Below are 19,178 nucleotides of genomic sequence, written 5' to 3' on the forward strand. Positions count from 1 at the left end.
ATAAAGCTTAACTAAATGTAAAATACAAGTTCAGTTTTGATTTTGTAAAAACAAAAAGGCACAAAAAGGTTCACTAGTCGTGTGAACCCCTTCCGAGAAGTTTGAGAATTTGAGAGTTTGACACGATCGGTTTGACCCTCAGTGGCTCGGTTACTCCACAAACGCAAAAAGAGGTCAAGGAGAGGTTGTGAACTGATTTAAGTCTCGTCAGGAGTCACACCCTGAAATGTTTGTGCACGTTTTATCCGCCTGTTGAACCTACAGCTTGATACTGTGAGCACATTCTCTGCACTGTTCTGTCTTTCACTGAATTTTGTCTCCTCTTGTTAGGACAGGATTTGTCAAAGCAAAATCTTAATCAAATGTACAGTATATCAAAGATGTAATTGTGGATTTAACACCTACAGTATTTTCATAATACAGGTTATAATTACACAAATCTTTGTGCAGCTGCAGTGAGAGATGCAAACAGGAAGGTTACACAGATGATTAACATCTGTTGACAGGCAACAAGAAGATTTTGCAGATCAGGATGCAAATCATACTTTAAAAGACAGATCTTAAGCAACCCACAGAGTCATTCTCAGAGATATGACAGATCTACAAACACATCACCAATGCTTCATGCTCCCGCAGTGACTCCTGGTGACAAACATCCAGCCCGGGGGGGTATGGCTAGGTCAGCAAAACACAGAACTGGTTTCATTGGCTGGAGGTGGTTATGGTTTAGCCCATAGGCTTGTTTTTAAGAGAGCCTGCTTTTCAGACTTCTCCCTCAGACACAGTAGGACGACTTGTGACATGCGTAACATCTCAAACAGCACAGGTAAGACCACTTTAGAAAATCTGGCAGTTTTGAAATAGCAATAAAGATAAAAAAAAGTGATTGAATGAATGTTTCTAGAGTGGCAGATACACTGAGTGCAATAAAGAGTTTAATTATGTTTAAAAGCATTTAAGCAGGATTAATAGAAAAGAATAAAATGTATTTTTCTATTAATGCAAAAATGTACTGTATTTAAAATGTTCTTTTTGATAAACATGACTCAACTTACATGTAACAGCTTCACTTTAATCTGCATCGGCATGTAATCAGCTGATCATTTCAACATTGCTCACTGATATCAAGTCATGAAATTAGTTCTTGTCACTGCAGGACAATTTAAGATGCTAAAACTTCTTGCACTGTGGTTGTGGTTGATCACACAAAAACCCCACATATGACTCATATTCATATGAGTTATTTTCATACAAAAAATCTTGACATCCCTTCTTTCCTTTTACAAGTTTATCAAATGTCAAATTCATGAATTTTCCGTAAATTCTACTACAGGGAATTTAAAGGGAGATTATTTACTCGTAATCTCCCTGGCAAACCCCATGTATGTAACAAGGGTAAAAATAAAATTATCATTTACCCAGCTGCAACAGTAAAAGAAGAAATGACACAACTAACTGTAGTGGCATGTGACGCCGCTGATCTTGAAGCTGCTCATGGTTTCCCACATGCCAACAACCTGACACCAGTGTCACACACAATGATGAAAAATGATTCAAAAATATAATTGCTGCCCACTCAAACCATACGACAAAAACCAAGGCTGCTAGACGTGATCTCACTTTCAAACTGACTGCAAAGGCGTAGGTATATCCTGATTGTTTTATGTTAATATGACACAGTATCAGGGAAAGTTGTAGATGATATTTACAGTAGAGCTCATACTGTGACAGTGACAACTGCTAACAAATGTTTTTAGGTATAAAATCTAAAATAATAATTTGATCATGTATATCAGAGCTTATTGAAATCAAAATCTGTCAAGAAAGACCTGATATCATAAAATCCTAAAAGATTTAGCGTAACCTGAGACAGCCAGTGTAAGACATGAACACAGTTTGAAAACCAACAATCAGACCCAAAAAGAATAAAAAGAAACAACCTATTTACACTGAGAACAGACTTTGCTCTGACTGTTCAAGAAATATTTTGGAACATTGAAAGACAAATTGTCGCAGGACGGTCTTCCAGCTATAAAACCTTTTAGTCCAGAGATACTGCTGCCCGACGATCATAGCATCAGAAAATGTCATATTATTATAATGACATATTTTCATGACATTATATTTCTCGAGCTGTCCACTGCGACGGAGATTTATGCAAAAGATTTGAATTATTAAAAAATAAAAATATTTGATCAATGGAAGAGTCACAAAAATAGAAGAGTCAAATTGAAGAGTTATAAACATCTGATAACTAGACTTAAAAATGTCATTTCTATCATTTCATGTCCACAGGCCGCTATGATGATTGTCCAAGATTGCGATATGGTGAAAGACTCGGTGTGCGAAACTCAGCATCAGTAATAAAACTGACAGTAATAGACTATATTTAACAGCTGGAGTGAAGACAGAAGAGTGTGAAAGTACACAATGTCACTCTAGTCAAGTACAAAAATAACAGTTAAATGAGCAATGGTTTTGCACAACTTTCAAATCTATCATTCTGTTAAAGTGGATTAACGGTTGAATTGTGAATGACAGTCTGTTTATGTTTTTGTTTTTTAGAAATCAAAGTTAGAATTTTTTGGAATAGCCAGAGATACAGATAAATGTGGAGAATACCATTTATTTTGTATTTTTGTATTTAGTACTTATGATTGAGATTGAGAATGAAGAGACTGATGAGTCAGAGCCTGAGCAGGAAGAGAACCAGTGGCACAAAACATATCATTGGTTTAATAGTGGACATTAGAATACATAGGAGTAATGCTCTTATTTATAGGTATTACAAATAGTAATGGACCAAGTATTGATCCTAGTGGTACTCCTTTACTATTTGCAAGAGGGCTACATTTACAGGAACCTCTGAACCATCCTCATCTGATCTTTTAGCAGTTTTGAAGAGGAGGTTTTTAAAATCTATGGTGTCAAATGCAAAATTTGATTTTAGAGGTCAACAGAGAAAGTGTTTCCATATTATATAGGTCAGTATTTTTTTTTATTTATTTGAGGAGCCAGCATTATGCAGTATAACTGCAGCTGTGACTCGGAGGGGAACACCCGGTCAAGATAAGAAAGTTGTGGACTACAATTCTAGGACTTTTTGTATATTTGTATAATGAAATTGCACTGTCACTTCTTGTGACTCATCAAGCAGATAAAGAGGCTTATCACCATCACAGTTTACAAACTGTAACTTGAATCAAAACTTTCTGACAGTTTGGGTTGCGCATCATCAGAAAGCAACCGTCCCATGACTCAAATTCATATTCTCTGACATTTCCTTTAGTTGCCCGGGCAACATACGGACAAATGTTCTATATTTTTTGTTAAATTTGTCAGTTAGTCTTATCTACTTAAGGGAGAACAACGCAACCTGCAGCAGTTTCCGCTTTGGCTGAGTCTCCGTTTGATTGCAAACTAAATAATGCTACGTTCTTTATTGCTTGTTAAAGAGCCGAAAATTACAATTACACTAAATCACATATAGTCTCACACCTCACTTTTTGTCAGGAACACCCAAAATGTAAACAGTGTTTGAGAACCTGATATTTCCTGGTCACAGTAAAAGTAATTCTTAACTAAAAGAAAATAAAGACATATCAGGTAATCCCTTTGCTGCTCTGCTCACAAGACTGTCTAAAAAACATTTTCTCCTTGTTTTGTTGTTTCTCTTACCTGTTTAAAGTAAAGTCCTTAATGCAACCGTCAGATAAAGAAGTTATAAAAATAAGATATTAATAGAAAAGAGCATGATGAACTGTAGTGAGTAGCCTCAGCAGTATGAGAAGCCACACAGTGAAAGATGAAATGATAAAAGGTGATTTTGGAAACTGCCTATAAAGGCTGTTAACACGCGACACTGACTGATCTGTAGACGCTGAAGCTGCCCACGATTTCCCCTGTGCCAACGACCTGCTGCCAGTGTCACGCAACCCAGAGCAAAATGACTAAAATATCACAACCGCTTAGTCAAACTGAAGAACATAGCTGCATGTCTCTCACTTTCAGCCTGTTTGTGGAGATGTTGGTATTTCCTGATATCGTGACACCAGCTACAGTATTCTGCTCAGAATCAACCCAGGTGTCTTTAAGAACATAACATAGTTTTTTTAAACAATGATTAGTTCTCACGCAAGTCTGTTTCACTGTGGCATTTGTAGAAGCCCAGATTGAGTCATAATCATCAAAGACATGTTTCAGAAAGTTTTATTGTGCAGTCTTCAGGCTCAAACTGACTTCTTCAAAAGCTCAAAATTATTAGTGAACTTTAAAACTAAATCCCTGTTCATTAAGATAGGATTCAAATTTACGTTTTGCCTTTTTTAGGCGGGAATGTTGCGCCATAATTCCACCTTTATAAAAGGAATGAACATGGAATGGGGGGGGGGGGGGGGGGGGGGGGCAAAGTTGTTCCCTCTTTAAGCTGAGAGTGCAGAGGTAGTAACTGAGCCAAATCAACATCTGTATAAAAGGTGTGCGACCCACCACTCAGAGATTTAAAGAGCGGCTAGAAGCAGTTAGCAGCCAACTAAAAGAACAGCAACCAAAACTGTCTGCACATTGGTCTGGGAGGTCCTTACCATCCAAACAGAGGACAAGATCATCCGCCACATAATAGGGATCCAATGATAGGGCCGCTACAAAGCCCCCTCTTTACGCCACCTTTGCATTTTTACACAGAAACAAACAGCTGCATGATGCTGTCCCAGTGAGTGATTATAGACAGCATGCCAGCATCCCGGAAGCAAAGGGGGCGTGACGTGTAACAGTTTCAGCCGCTTGTGTGACAAATGACATACACGTCAGCAGCACTTCCTAAACAGTAACAACAGAATAACATGGCAATAACAATTATTTACTGTCCTTTTTATATGGCTGTTGATCTCGTCCTCTGCATGGACGTTAAGGAGCTCCTTGACCTCTTTGTTTTCCCAAATTTGTGGATATCTTCTGCTCTTTCCTCTTTAAGTTAGCTGCTAAATTCTACCAGCTACTTTTTAAATCTCTCAGTGGTGGATTGCACACATAACATGTCATCAAAATGTCACACCAGTCCCATCAGTGGTCCTGTCCTACCAACAGTCTCTTTTACATGTAAATCCAGCTGTGTTACTACTTACACTGCCGGCGTATAGGTGAGACAACTCTGTCCCTTTATTCTGTGATCATACCTTTTATGCAGAGCAGCAAGGCAGAATAACAGCATGATATTCCTGCCTTGAACAGGCTGTGTAAAAAAGGGGAATTTGTATTTCCATTGTTATTGTTCAGAAAGTGCTGCCTGACGGGTATGTCATGTCACAATACACGTCATTGTGGTTGTGTTAAACGTCATGCTCGTCACACCTCTTCTGCTTTCACAATGCCAGCATGCCATCAGAAATCACACACTGGGGCAGCATGATGCCAGTGTTGTTTGGTTCGGTTAAAAAAAGACAAGTGAACGTAATGAAGGGTCTTCGTTGCATCACTATCACGGTATCTCTGTGTAAATAGGGTGATAGGTTGTTATAGTTTGAGAGACATTTTACTAACAAATTAAAGTTCAGGGATTAGCAAAGTCAGTAAGAGTTCTTTAAACTTAAAATGTTCTAGTGTTGCACGGTATACCAGTACTAAAATAGTACCGCGGTACTAGAGTATTCCAAGCGGTACTATACTGCATTTGGAACATACCGGTACTTTGAAATTGATTCAGTTCATTAATTTAGTTAATTTATTTTACTCAATTATGCACACAAACGCCTTTCTTGTTCCTATTGGAGCACAGATTGCACAAGTGGTGTGTATGACAACACCTGTATCAACATTCACAGCTGGCGCACGTGAAAAAAGACGAGAAAGTCTGCCTCGCAAAGGGAGACAACACGAGACAACACAAACTTGGTGGAACATTTGAGTTACCAAACCGTGACGTCCGTACCGAGGTACTTACCGAACCATGATTTTTTTGGTACCGTTACACCCCTACTATTTATTGTTCTAAAGGTTTGTATCCAAAAGAACTTTTCCTTAGGAAAAGTACCGAAGAGTATCGAAAAGTATCGAAATTCATATTGGTATTGGTACCGAAACAAAGATTTTGGTATCGTGACAACACTAAAATGTTCATAATTTTACTCTTCTTTAACGTAGGTGTCTTTTCAGAATCATAAATTGATGACATTGATATTTTAGTCACAGTGGGATTTCTTTTTAATAATCATTTTCATTGCAAGATAAACTGCTCACTAGTCTTCGTTTTTGTCCCCACCAGACATGTCATGGACCCATGAATATGGCGACTTTGGTGATTATTTCAACTACTCTTTTTTTAACACAAGTAACATCTCAGACTTTGATGATTTGGACTCTGACGACTTTTGTGAAGCTGGAGATCAGGAGTTCACCATCAAAACCTTCCAGACGTGTGTGTTCTGCCTGATCTTCCTGTTGGGCGTGATGGGAAACTGCTTGGTGATTGCCACCTTTGCTCTCTACCGCCGCGTCCGTCTTCGCTCCATGACTGACGTCTTCCTGTTCCACCTGGCACTGGCTGACCTTCTTCTACTCCTCACGCTCCCATTTCAGGCCGTCGACACTCAGCTGGGTTGGATCTTCTCTGTCACCCTCTGCAGAGCCACACGTGCGTGCTACGCCATCAACACCTACAGTGGACTCCTGCTGCTGGCCTGCATCAGCGTTGACCGCTACATGGTAGTGGCACGAGCCCAGGAGATGCTCAGGCTGCGCAGTCAGATACTAACAGCCGGCAAAGTCGCTGCTGTGGGTGTGTGGCTTGTTGCGGGGCTCCTCAGCCTGCCTGAAATCCTCTACGCTGGGGTGTCAGGGTCTGGCAGTGATGCATACTGCGGCATGCTGACAAGTGGAAGAGTCAAAATGGCGACCAATGGTTGCATCATTGCTGTCTTCTGCCTGTCCTTCTTTGTAATGGTCACATGCTACTCTTCGATCGCTCAAGTGCTGTGGGAAGGGAACACACAGCGTCGGGGGAAGCAGTGGCACCGGCAGCGCACCTTGAAGCTAATGGTGGCTCTGGTCCTGGTTTTCCTGGTTTTCCAGCTGCCGTACACGGTGGTGCTGTCACTTAAAATGGCAGGGCAGTTCTGCGGTCTCCTGCTGGAGTACATCACCTGCACTTTGGCATTCACCCGCTGCTGCCTCAACCCCATCCTGTACGCCCTGGTGGGTGTGCGCTTCCGTAACGACGTCTTGAGGCTCATCCATGATTCAGGCTGCCAGTGTTGCCTCTGGGCGATGCCACGGAGTGTGAGCTCCTCCTCCATCTCCCCCTCCTCACCTGCTTCCAAAGTGCTCTCAGTTTGCTCTCCAACATCCCCCGAACCCAGTTACTCCAGCAACGAGACTGTGCCCATGAAGTTTCAGTTTCCACCAATCAAATAAAACTTCATGGGCTGGACTATGAACTTGCTTTCCACTTTGAATTGTTTATATACATATTTCCCAACAGTATACATAATGTACAGTTATTACACAGAAGCAAGCAACTTAAAGATATTCATATAATCATTAGGGTTGGTTTGAAATACCAGTGTCTTGGTATATACTTAAATAATATATATATATATTATAATATAATAGTATGTATGTATAGATAAGCAGCCCAATCACCAGAATAAATGTTGGCATTGTACATTTCTGCAAACCATGGATACGTTACATTTGTACATTATTATGTAGCGGACACGTTAAAACGTCACATTTCAACAACGCCTGGTTAACATGTGGTTAGGTTTAGGCACAAAATACACTTGATTAGGGTTAGGGTTAGGAAAATAAAATGTTTGGCTTGAAATACACAGTTTTGGTGGCACAATGCCCGCTGGAAACAGTGATGTCGGTAAAGAACAACTGCTTTTCAATCTCCAATTAAAACAACAATTTTACTGCTTTTTGTGTCACTATCCACAGTGGACATGCATTTATGTCTAGTTAGATAAACAACCACTCTTCAGGGCATTATCCCGGGAAACACGGTGACGTCTTGGCCTTCACTTTTTGTGATACTATCCCCAGGGGTAACGTAGAGCAGTCTTGGCAACTGACAAACGTCTTTCATGGCACTATATCTGGTAAAAATGCGGTGATGTCTCTGTAAAAAGACACAAATACCTTTTGTGTCACTATCCATGAATAAAACATAGTGATGTCTTGATACAAAAGGCACTATCTTCGGTGGAAACACAGCAATGAGTCATTTGATGGCTACAAAGTGGCTAGAAATGCAACAACTGGTTTTGTTTTTATTGTTGGTCTGCAGCTTGGCAGGCATCTTGCCACTATGCCAAATGTCAAATGTAATGTATCATTGGTTTGCAGCAATGCACACTGCCAAATTTTTCTGCTGGCGACTGGGCTGAGATGAGCAACGTTACGCCCAGTATCAAAAAGATATGTCTTTGTCGAAGGTCATAGGTCCTCCAGCAGGATAATGACCCAAAACGCAAATCAAAAAGCAGCCAGAAATGGTTCAAAAGAAAATGCCGGGCTGCTCTAAAGTGGCCACGGTCTAAATCCAGATCCTGTTGAACACTTGTGGGGAAATGTGAAAACAGAAGTTGGAAGATTATGCTCTTCAAATCTGAAAAAAACTGGAGCAGTTTTCAAAAGCAGAGTGGGCCAAAATTGCCAGTGAATATGTGCAAGAACCTCAGAGAAGCCTAAAGGAAGTGCTCAGCATTTATTAAATTCAGGTGTCAAGAATTTTGTCCATGCTATTTCTGTTTATTTTATGCTGTAAAAGGATATGCTTAGCTCTTATTAAAAAATAAAGTTACTTTACTTTTAGAAGTGGAATAAACAATTGTACGGGCAAAATACTTTTGTCAATATAAATGTATTTTAGAGAAAATAGTGAGTTTTTTTTAAAATGTGCAAGGATGCTAATATTTTCAGCTATGACTTTAGCTCTCTAGTGCTTTCTTGGTTGTTACATAGATATTAACATGTCTATAGCATTTTGTTTTTTAAATAGTAAAATAAATATGATTTTGGTCACGACTCAGTTTAGAAAAAATGTATAGTTTCTGCCTTCTTGCTTTGCAGTTTTGTTTTTATGTTATGCCTTGTAATCAAAATGTTTATTTATGTTAATGTTTTGGTGACACAATAAAATCATTGGAGCTCAGCTGCAGTCATGAGTTTTTAATGCTGGTTGCTGTTGACATTTTGTTTGTTGCTCAAAAAGTCTTGAGGTCTGATATCCAGCTTTAGTGATCATTAGTCACATTATGGACAAATATAGTCACAGAGACAGTATTTGGTCACACTTTATTTGTTTCGTCCAGTTGTTTTTCAGCCATCAGGTGACAAAAAGCAGATGGTCTGAGTCACAGATTTTCGTAACCCTGACCCCAACCTTGTGTGCCAGCAGTACCATGTTTTTATTTCAAGGAACTGAAATCCTATAAAATGCTTTCACGCTGTTGTGTTTGATGTTCAGAAGACTTTTTACTGTCACAGTAAAGCCTTTTGATTGTAGGCTGAGTTTCAGAGTTGGCCTTCTCAAATAAAGTGTGACTAAGCAGATTTTCATCCGCTCTCAGAATAGCAGTTTTCTTTAAACGCCACCAGAGGATCAAGCATTTTGTTTTGACCTTGTGTCCTCTGCATATCTGCTCATGTCCAAGTTGATATGTACAAATATATATACTGTGTATGTAGGTTTAGATATCACTTTGAGTCCAGTGTCTGTGCTGTCAGGTTATAAACATGTTCAACAGATGTCTATATGTCTGCATCTCTAGAGCTTCTATGTACTAGATTTAAATCTTAACCTTAACCCTGACCAATAACCAAACCCAAACGCTGACCCAGAAACGAAACTAGACTTTTTTCCACACTGATGGAAACTAAGTAGGTTACGGTGATAGATAATTTTTAGAGCAGGGTTATATGTCACAGTTAAACCATTTTGACTTCATGCACCACTGAGCAACTTTCATGGTAATAAACGGGGTCCTGCGTTCATCGCTGTATCTGGTTCTCTTAATATGTCCATGGTACTGTTCATATTCACTACCAGTAACTAAGCTTATTTAAGCTTCCAGTTGCTGGCAAACATCGTTAACTTCTAGCCAGCAGTCCACAGAAGGAGAGAGGAGCATTTGTGAGTGTTGTGTATCTGCCTTGGCATTTTCATACTGGAATTTAGTGGATTGGATTTCAGTGGCCAAAGGTCAATGAGTGCGTTTACATGGACAGTTTAATTCCCTTTTCATTCAGAATGAAAGTTCATTCCTATTAAAAGTGATCTTGTAAACACCTAATTCAGAATGAAAATGGCCAATGCGATTGAAAATTCAATCCGATGTAAGGGGCTGGAATATTCCATTTCTAATTCCAAATGAAAGAATTTCTCACACTGGTATACACTCAGTCCTCTTTAAGTTCATTCTGGTCTTTCTACGCATGCTCGTTTCCTTGCCCTGCTGGCGCCATGACGTATATAGCGCGCATAGCAACGGGCTGAGATAGAGCAGTCGGACTCGTTGCACTCAGCAGTTTCCATTCGCCACAGCACGGTCTTCTATCTCCCTTCTTCGACCTTCTACCTCCCTTCTCCTCCTCAACAGACGAAGCATTAGCAGAACAAGGTTGTTGTCGTACTGCTGCTTCAAGAATATAAGCAAAACAAGCCCGAAAAAGGCACTAAGAACGGCGTCGTCAAGCATCTTGTTATCCGGAGCGAGGACTACAGTGTTTTCTTCCATTAAACGTATACATGTAACATCCGCCCCGCCCCCTATCCAATCAGAAACCTTCCCTGCCCAAAACCTTGTGTGGACCCAAATACAGGCGATTAAAAGGCGATTAAACTGATCTCCCGTGTAAACCCTCTTTGGGAATGAATATTTCTCATGTAAACTACCTGGAAAGACTTTAATTTAGAATGATTTCATTCAGATTTATTTCATTCTGAATGAGAAGCCATCATGTAACCGCACCCAGTGTCAGTGTGACCTTGCATGTCTCATTCTTGTGAATGCGATATGTCAAGAACACTTTTGGGTATTTCTTTAAATTTGACACAAACGCCCACTTCGACTGAAGAATAAACTGATTTGAATTTTGTGGTTGAAAGTCGAAGCTCAAGGGTGTGACCTCACAAAATACGTTTTTGACCATAACTCAAGAATTCATATGCTAATTATGACGGAACTACAAACAAGTGTTTAACAGGATAAAATGATCAAGTGATGACGTTTTGTATCTAAAAGGTCAAAGGTCAACTTCACTGTGACAGCATCATGTTCTGCATTTAACACTTTCCTGGCCATTATTCAACATCATATCTCAGGAACAGAAGGGGTTGCAGTTGATTGTATAGATCTTGTGTGCAGTCGGGGGACAATCAATGTGAAGCGTCCATGTTTTCACAGACATGGTGTAAATTATGAGAGAACCTTGACCGGTGCACAGAGGCATACAACCACGGGGCGGTAATTTTAGTTTCTAAATAAAAAACAGAAGCCAAGAGGGATTTGGGTGTGAAATGAGCTCTACTGCTGTAATGTGATGTTCTGACCACTAGATGTCAGTGTGATGCAGAGGCACTGTGTTCCTGTCTGTCCTTAAAACACCACAGATTCTATGAACATGACAGGAACAGTCACACAGAGTGGTTTCATGGCAGTTTTACACCTCTAATGTAATCTTTATTACCAGATACTTTTCAACCCGTTACATTGAAAACTGAGAGGGAAGAGTGTATTATATTTTACTGTACGAACACACACATCAGTGTCATTATTATTTATTTATTTAGGCTATTGTTTATTCAAATGAAAAATGAATGCACTAGAAAGTATGAATTGACAACCAGGCTAAGTATCCCTTCTAGATAAGGGCTGCGACTAGTGATTGTTTTCATTATTGATTAATCTGCAGATTATTCTCTTAATTTAAAATGTCTACGCGTCAATCCAAATAATGAAAATCATGTAAATGAAGCATAAATTTAGAGCTCCAAACAAGGTGAGGGTGGTCAGGATGTACGGCTGCAACCAGTGTTTATTTTCTAAATGATATATCTGCCGATTACTTTGTTGAGTAAAGGTTCTGTAACACTCAGAGCATTAATATAGCAGCAAACCACTAAATGCTGTGTACAGATATAGTAGAGTAATGTTGTCCTGAGAAAAGAATGAAGTCACAATTCCTCTGTGTGTTGTAATCCGAGCCTCTCTGTGGTTTGTTGTGATAGATGGTGCCGCTGCATGTGCATGTAGGTGCATGTGTGTATACCAGTGGCTAGCTCATCACTGCCACTTTGCGCTGTACTCATACAGGGGTTAACTGATATCAGGATAGTGTCGTCGCTGAAGCGTAGCGCCCACTCTCCAGTTCCCCCCGGTTAACGCTATCAGCTCTGTCAGCACTGCTGGTTTTGTTTAGCGCTTTTTGTGGAGTTAGCGTTGTTAGCTGCTCAGCTAGCTCTATGTTGAGAACAATTTATAAGCTCTGAATTCACATGGAGCCCCTTTAATCATTTGGTTAAAAATATCAGAAAATATTGCAATTGTGACAAAGGTGACATCTTCATTTCATTTGTTGTGTTTGTGTGACAAACAGTTGGCACGGCAGTGCAGTGGTTAGCATTGTCGCCTCACAGCTAGAGGATTCCTGGTGGGAACCCCAGGGTGGGGGAGCCCCTCTGTACAGAGTTTGCATGTTCTCCCTGTGTCAGCGTGGGTTTCCTCCAGGTGCTCTGACATGTTCTGCCTGTGTCAGCGTGGGTTTCCTCCAGGTGCTCTGACATGTTCTCCCTGTGTCAGCGTGGGTTTCCTCCAGGTGCTCTGACATGTTCTCCTCGTGTCAGCGTGGGTTTCCTCCAGGTGCTCTGACATGTTCTGCCTGTGTCAGCGTGGGTTTCCTCCAGGTGCTCTGACATGTTCTCCCTGTGTCAGCGTGGGTTTCCTCCAGGTGCTCTGACATGTTCTCCCTGTGTCAGCGTGGGTTTCCTCTAGGTGCTCCGACATGTTCTCCCTGTGTCAGCGTGGGTTTCCTCCAGGTGCTCTGACATGTTCTCCCTGTGTCAGCGTGGGTTTCCTCCAGGTGCCCTGACATGTTCTCCCTGTGTCAGCGTGGGTTTCCTCCAGGTGCTCTGACATGTTCTCCCTATGTCAGCGTGGGTTTCCTCCAGGTGCTCTGACATGTTCTCCCTGTGTTAGCGTGGGTTTCCTCCAGGTGCTCCGACATGTTCTCCCTGTGTCAGCGTGGGTTTCCTCCAGGTGCTCCGACATGTTCTCCCTGTGTCAGCGTGGGTTTCCTCCAGGTGCTCCGACATGTTCTCCCTGTGTCAGCGTGGGTTTCCTCCAGGTGCTCCGACATGTTCTCCCTGTGTCAGCGTGGGTTTCCTCCAGGTGCTCCGACATGTTCTCCCTGTGTCAGCGTGGGTTTCCTCCAGGTGCTCCAGCTTCCTCCCACAGTCCAAAGACATGCAGGTTAATTGGTGACTCTAAATTGTCCGTAGGTGTGAATGTGAGTGTGAATGGTTGTCTGTCTCTATGTGTCAGCCCTGTGATAGTCTGGTGACCTGTCTGTGCCTCTCACCCAGTGTCAGCTGGGTGAGAGGCTCCACCCCCCCCGCGACCCCAAACAGGATAAGCGGTTAAAATGAATGAATGAATAAATGTTCGACAAACAATCCAAAGTGCTCTAATATAAAATGTGATATCACATAAGACAAAGAAAATCCACATACCCTAAGGGAAGAAACTGAAACATGATGATAATCTGATTTTTTGAAAAATTAAAAAGTTGCAGATTAGTTTTCTATTTATTGACTAACCATTAATTGACTCAAATTTCTTCTGGCCTTTTAGGTTTTTTTCTCTAAAAGCCGTGTTTTTTTTAAAATATGTGTTTATTTTTTCTTTCAGAGCAGAAATGCAAACTAAACAAACAAACAAAAAAAAAGACCGCTAACATGCGCACCACATCTACGTGCTAACCCTAGTCATGATTGAATTAGATACAAATACACACAGCAGTGTGTCTCACATTAGACACAACACATTAATCATTACCCTGCAAAAGTTCAGTACAAGATCCCAGAACCACTTATTTAACATTCTCCATTTTTTCCTGCTCTATACCTATGTTATTTAAATGTTCCTTGTAATGTGTTTTATGAGGACCCTGATGAAGGCCACAGGCCAATGAAGATGTTCTCCATGCTACAAGTTTTGCTGGAGTTTACTTCTCCAGATTTTCCATGCACCTTAGAAGTAGCTGAAGTTGTGCTGAAATCCCTTCTCGGCCTCTTAGGTTTTGCAATCATGGTATGTGAGTCCAGTGACTGACACAATGTAAAGGCCTTAGATAGTCTTACATAATAAAAGTGGTGCGCTGGAGAAAAGTGCGGATGTTCTGATCTTTTTTGGTTGTTTTTTGTATCCAGGGCGTTCTTGTCTTGTCTTGTGGTAGCAGCAGGTTTGGAAGCGTCACACAAACTCGGGCAAGTTTTCCGCAGAACCGGAAACAAAACAAGTCTCACATTCTTCTTCTTCTACGTTTTCTGGCGGTTGGCAACCAGCTTGTAAATGCATTACCGCCTTCCCGACCCGGAGTGTGGATATCACCATGGAGAGAGGTGCACTACGTCAGACTTAATTCGAACATAACTGTTTCCATCCCCCGCTTTGCGAATCAACCAAAACCCGGCTAAAGCGAGCATATTTTAGTTTGTGCGAATCAGGGGATTTTAATTCGAATTTTGGCGTTTGCATCATAATTTTCCGATGCGATACTTCTAGATGTGCATCTAAACAGGCTGATGGAAACATGGCTTATGACTTGAAACCAGTTTTAAGTTGGACAGACCTCCTGTAACAAACATGTCCCAGTTCAGTTTGTCCCAGTATCTCTTAGAAGCCTCATCACATTATGTAAAACTTACAGTAAACTCAGTGAACAGAGTTCCTCCACTGAATGTGTCACGCTTCATTATGTCCTGTGTGCTGCTGACCAGGTGTGGCCAGACGCACAGGTATCAGTGTGACACTCATTATTTATTAACGGCTGCGTCCACCTTCCAGTAACACTCCAGTCATTCTGTAGCCAACAACATGCGTACAAACAGAGTCCTGTGGCGCTTATGTCATCGCTGCCGCACAACTTATGATTGTGATTAGGTGTGTGATCCTCTTTAGCAGCCACGTTACAGTCGGGGTTTGTTTGGACACAGGGTGTTATGAGTTCCTTATGGCGCAACATGTTAGTATGAATGAGGCTTTGATCACAGAGATCTGGGTCTGTGAGCAGCCTGTTTGTTACCTGCTTGTTGGAAAGAAACACACTTTTATTTAGTTTGAAACGATTACAATTAAATCTTGTGCTGCTCTTTATGTTTTGAAAAACAAACTGAATTTATCGTGATCATAAGAGCCTGGGCACAGACCTGAGCGAGGACCGTATTGAAACTGAAATAATTATTGTTACGCTTCTTATTTTCAGTACTTGAGTTAAATTAAAAAGTTTGATAAACCACATTTTATATTGAATATTTTCAGTGCAGTTGTTACCTGCCGTGAACCTTCAGAGCAATTGAAGTTTGTTCACTGTGTGTTTCTTTAACAATTTTATTTATATATTTATTTTCTAGGATGTGTTAGGCTGAAAGAATATTTCAAAGGCGGTACATGATTGAAAAAAGTTTGACAACCATTGACCTGGTAGGTTAATGGACTATAATACCACAAAGCAAACATATGAAATAACATAATTATCAGTAATAATAAAATTATTTTTAAATTGCAGTTGTGTCAGTACTAGGGCTGCAACGATTAGTCGACGATTAGTCGACTAATCGATGACTAATCAACTATTAACATAATCGGTGACTATTTTAGTTGTCGACTAATCGGTTTGAGTCATTTTTCATAGAAAAGTACTATAAAAGTACCCAAAATACTCTTTTTGCAGCTTCTTACGTTCAAATATCGGCAGTTTTACACACTCTCCCATGACGGTGAACTAAAACGCTTTGGTGTGAGCACGAAACAAGACATTAGATGACATCATTTTGGGGTTTGGGAGACACAGACCAACATTTTAACACATTTTTCGATAAAATGATTAGTCAACTAAATGAAGAAATAATAACAGATTAGTTGACATTGAAAATAATCGTTAGTTGCAGCCCTAGTCAGTACATGAATACAATAGGCCTTTGTCACAGCAGACATTTTGACTTTTCATTGAAGGGAAACTACAGGTGTTACTAATAGGGGTGGGCAATATGGCCCTGAAATAACGTCACCATATTTCACGGTATTTTATTTGACAAATTAGTAAAAAAATAATAATAATAATAATTAGCAATTTAAGAACGTAGAATTACAACAAAACCAGTGATAATTTCACAGTTTGCTTCAAATATTCAGTAAAAACTATTTACATTGTAGATTCTCACTGAAGGCATCAAAACTATGAATGAACACATGTGGAGTTATGTACTTAACAAAAAAAGGTGAAATAACTGAAAACATGTTTTATATTCTAGTTTCTTCAAAATAGCCACCCTTTGCTCTGATTACTGCTTTGCACACTCTTGGCATTCTCTCCATGAACTTCAAGAGGTAGTCACCTGAAATGGTTTTCCAACAGTCTTGAAGGAGTTCCCAGAGGTGTTTAGCACTTGTTGGCCCCTTTGCCTTCACTCTGCGGTCCAGCTCACCCCAAACCATCTGGATTGGGTTCAGGTCCGGTGACTGTGGAGGCCAGGTCATCTGCCGCAGCACTCCATCACTCTCCTTCTTGGTCAAATAGCCCTTACACAGCCTGGAGGTGTGTTTGGGGTCATTGTCCTGTTGAAAAATAAATGATGGTCCAACTAAACGCAAACCGGATGGGATGGCATGTCGCTGCAGGATGCTGTGGTAGCCATGCTGGTTCAGTGTGCCTTCAATTTTGAATAAATCCCCAACAGTGTCACCAGCAAAACACCCCCACACCATCACACCTCCTCCTCCATGCTTCACAGTGGGAACCAGGCATGTGGAATCCATCCGTTCACCTTTTCTGCGTCTCACAAAGACACGGCGGTTGGAACCAAAGATCTCAAATTTGGACTCATCAGACCAAAGCACAGATTTCCACTGGTCTAATGTCCATTCCTTGTGTTTCTTGGCCCAAACAAATCTCTTCTGCTTGTTGCCTCTCCTTAGCAGTGGTTTCCTAGCAGCTATTTGACCATGAAGGCCTGATTGGCGCAGTCTCCTCTTAACAGTTTTTCTAGAGATGGGTCTGCTGCTAGAACTCTGTGTGGCATTCATCTGGTCTCTGATCTGAGCTGCTGTTAACTTGCCATTTCTGAGGCTGGTGACTTGGATGAACTTATCCTCAGAAGCAGAGGTGACTCTTGGTCTTCCTTTCCTGGGTCGGTCCTCATGTGTGCCAGTTTGGTTGTAGCGCTTGATGGTTTTTGCGACTCCACTTGGGGACACATTTAAAGTTTTTGCAATTTTCCAGACTGACTGACCTTCATTTCTTAAAGTAATGATGGCCACTGGTTTTTCTTTAGTTAGCTGATTGGTTCTTGCCATAATATGAATTTTAACAGTTGTCCAATAGGGCTGTCGGCTGTGTATTAACCTGACTTCTGCACAACACAACTGATGGTCCCAACCCCATTGATAAAGCAAGAAATTCCACTAATTAACCCTGATAAGGCACACCTGTGAAGTGGAAACCATTTCAGGTGACTACCTCTTGAAGCTCATGGAGAGAATGCCAAGAGTGTGCAAAGCAGTAATCAGAGCAAAGGGTGGCTATTTTGAAGAAACTAGAATATAAAACATGTTTTCAGTTATTTCACCTTTTTTTGTTAAGTACATAACTCCACATGTGTTCATTCATAGTTTTGATGCCTTCAGTGAGAATCTACAATGTAAATAGTCATGAAAATAAAGAAAACGCATTGAATGAGAAGGTGTGTCCAAACTTTTGGCCTGTACTGTATATATATATATATATATATATATATATGTATATGTGTGTGTAAACAGGTGATTTATTTCTCTAGTATTAATTGTTTTATCAGAGAACTGTATTCTGGTCGGGGTGGAAAAGCTTCTGAAGCAGAATTTTACATGAAGAAGACGACACTTTCTTTATCTTGCTCCTGAAACCTGGCACCTCTGAGTTTAGTCATCTAGTGGGCCGGATTGGACCCTTTCGACTTCATGTCACCACCACAACGAGGCTGTAAAGCTGGATTTGGCCCTTTTTCTGAAAAAGACAATATTCCTACTAAGCAGTTTACATGGCAAATGAAAATGAATATTCCATTAATATTCCAGTTTACAGGCAGACATGCAGACTCCTGTAATGTTATGCAACATGTCATTTATGACTTTAAAATGGAAAGGCAGAACAGCTTCTTCTTCTTCTTAGCGTCAAAATAAGATTGTTCACAGTGTCCTTCCTTCCTTGTTGGACCATGTGAGCTCAGCGTATCTCTTTCCTTGCTTCAGTCACCTTCTTGAAAAGGTTGGAGTTTTGATATTTGCACACATCCAAAAACCTGTTGATATCCAAGTCCTGCGTAATGATTAAAGTAGGTGTGTTCCTTCTTCAGACCAGAAATGTGGGCTTTACTGCATCCATTTCTACACCAGCATTGCAAACTGTTGACAAGTGGGTTTGTTTACAACGTATCCATGACAACGCACAGTGCCGATTGAAAACAGACAAACTGCAAACTGCAGTAAAACCTCAGCTGAGACACATGTTCAGAATCGGCTGTATATATGTCGAAGAACTGTATTTTAAACCTGAATGATATTGGCATATCCCACATGCCTTAATCAGAATATGCTAAATTTGGAAAAAGGCCTCATTCGATATATTTAAAATATGCTGTTTACATGACCCACATCAAATTCAAAATATTGTCATATTCAGATTAATAGGGGAATATTGGTGTGCATGTAACCTTCGTCAGTGAGCCAACATGAACAGGACCAGGACCATGAAACTGAAGCAGCTAAATGAAATGTGGCCATCTTTAGTTTTCTTATTTACACCTGTGCTTTTCCTCCTGTGAGGCAGATTACTAAACAACATTTTAATGTTTTAAAAATTTTGCTTGTCTTACCCATATTTTTGAGTGAAAGGACTCAGTAATTTAATGTAACAGCTGGGGTCTC

General features: G+C 40.5%; 1 protein-coding gene across 1 annotated transcript; it reads left to right on the forward strand.

Annotated features, from left to right (window-relative positions):
• The first annotated feature begins 591 nt into the window (after nucleotides 1–591).
• On the forward strand, nucleotides 592–9,151 carry ccr10 (chemokine (C-C motif) receptor 10). Its single transcript, XM_033612180.2, has 2 exons — nucleotides 592–826; nucleotides 6,260–9,151. The coding sequence occupies exons 1-2, from the start codon at nucleotides 802–804 to the stop codon at nucleotides 7,405–7,407; spliced, it is 1,173 nt and encodes a 390-aa protein (XP_033468071.1). The 5' UTR covers nucleotides 592–801; the 3' UTR covers nucleotides 7,408–9,151.
• Nucleotides 9,152–19,178: the final 10,027 nt, after the last annotated feature.

Source organism: Epinephelus lanceolatus, chromosome 21 (assembly GCF_041903045.1).
Source record: "Epinephelus lanceolatus isolate andai-2023 chromosome 21, ASM4190304v1, whole genome shotgun sequence".
NCBI lineage: Eukaryota > Metazoa > Chordata > Actinopteri > Perciformes > Serranidae > Epinephelus > Epinephelus lanceolatus.

Bases quoted from the DNA above. Each gene is read 5' to 3' on its own strand.
- ccr10 (XM_033612180.2), top strand. From the start codon at position 802: ATGCGTAACATCTCAAACAGCACAG. The intron at 827-6,259 runs GTAAGACCACTT...TGTCCCCACCAG, and splicing joins TAACATCTCAAACAGCACAG to ACATGTCATGGACCCATGAA.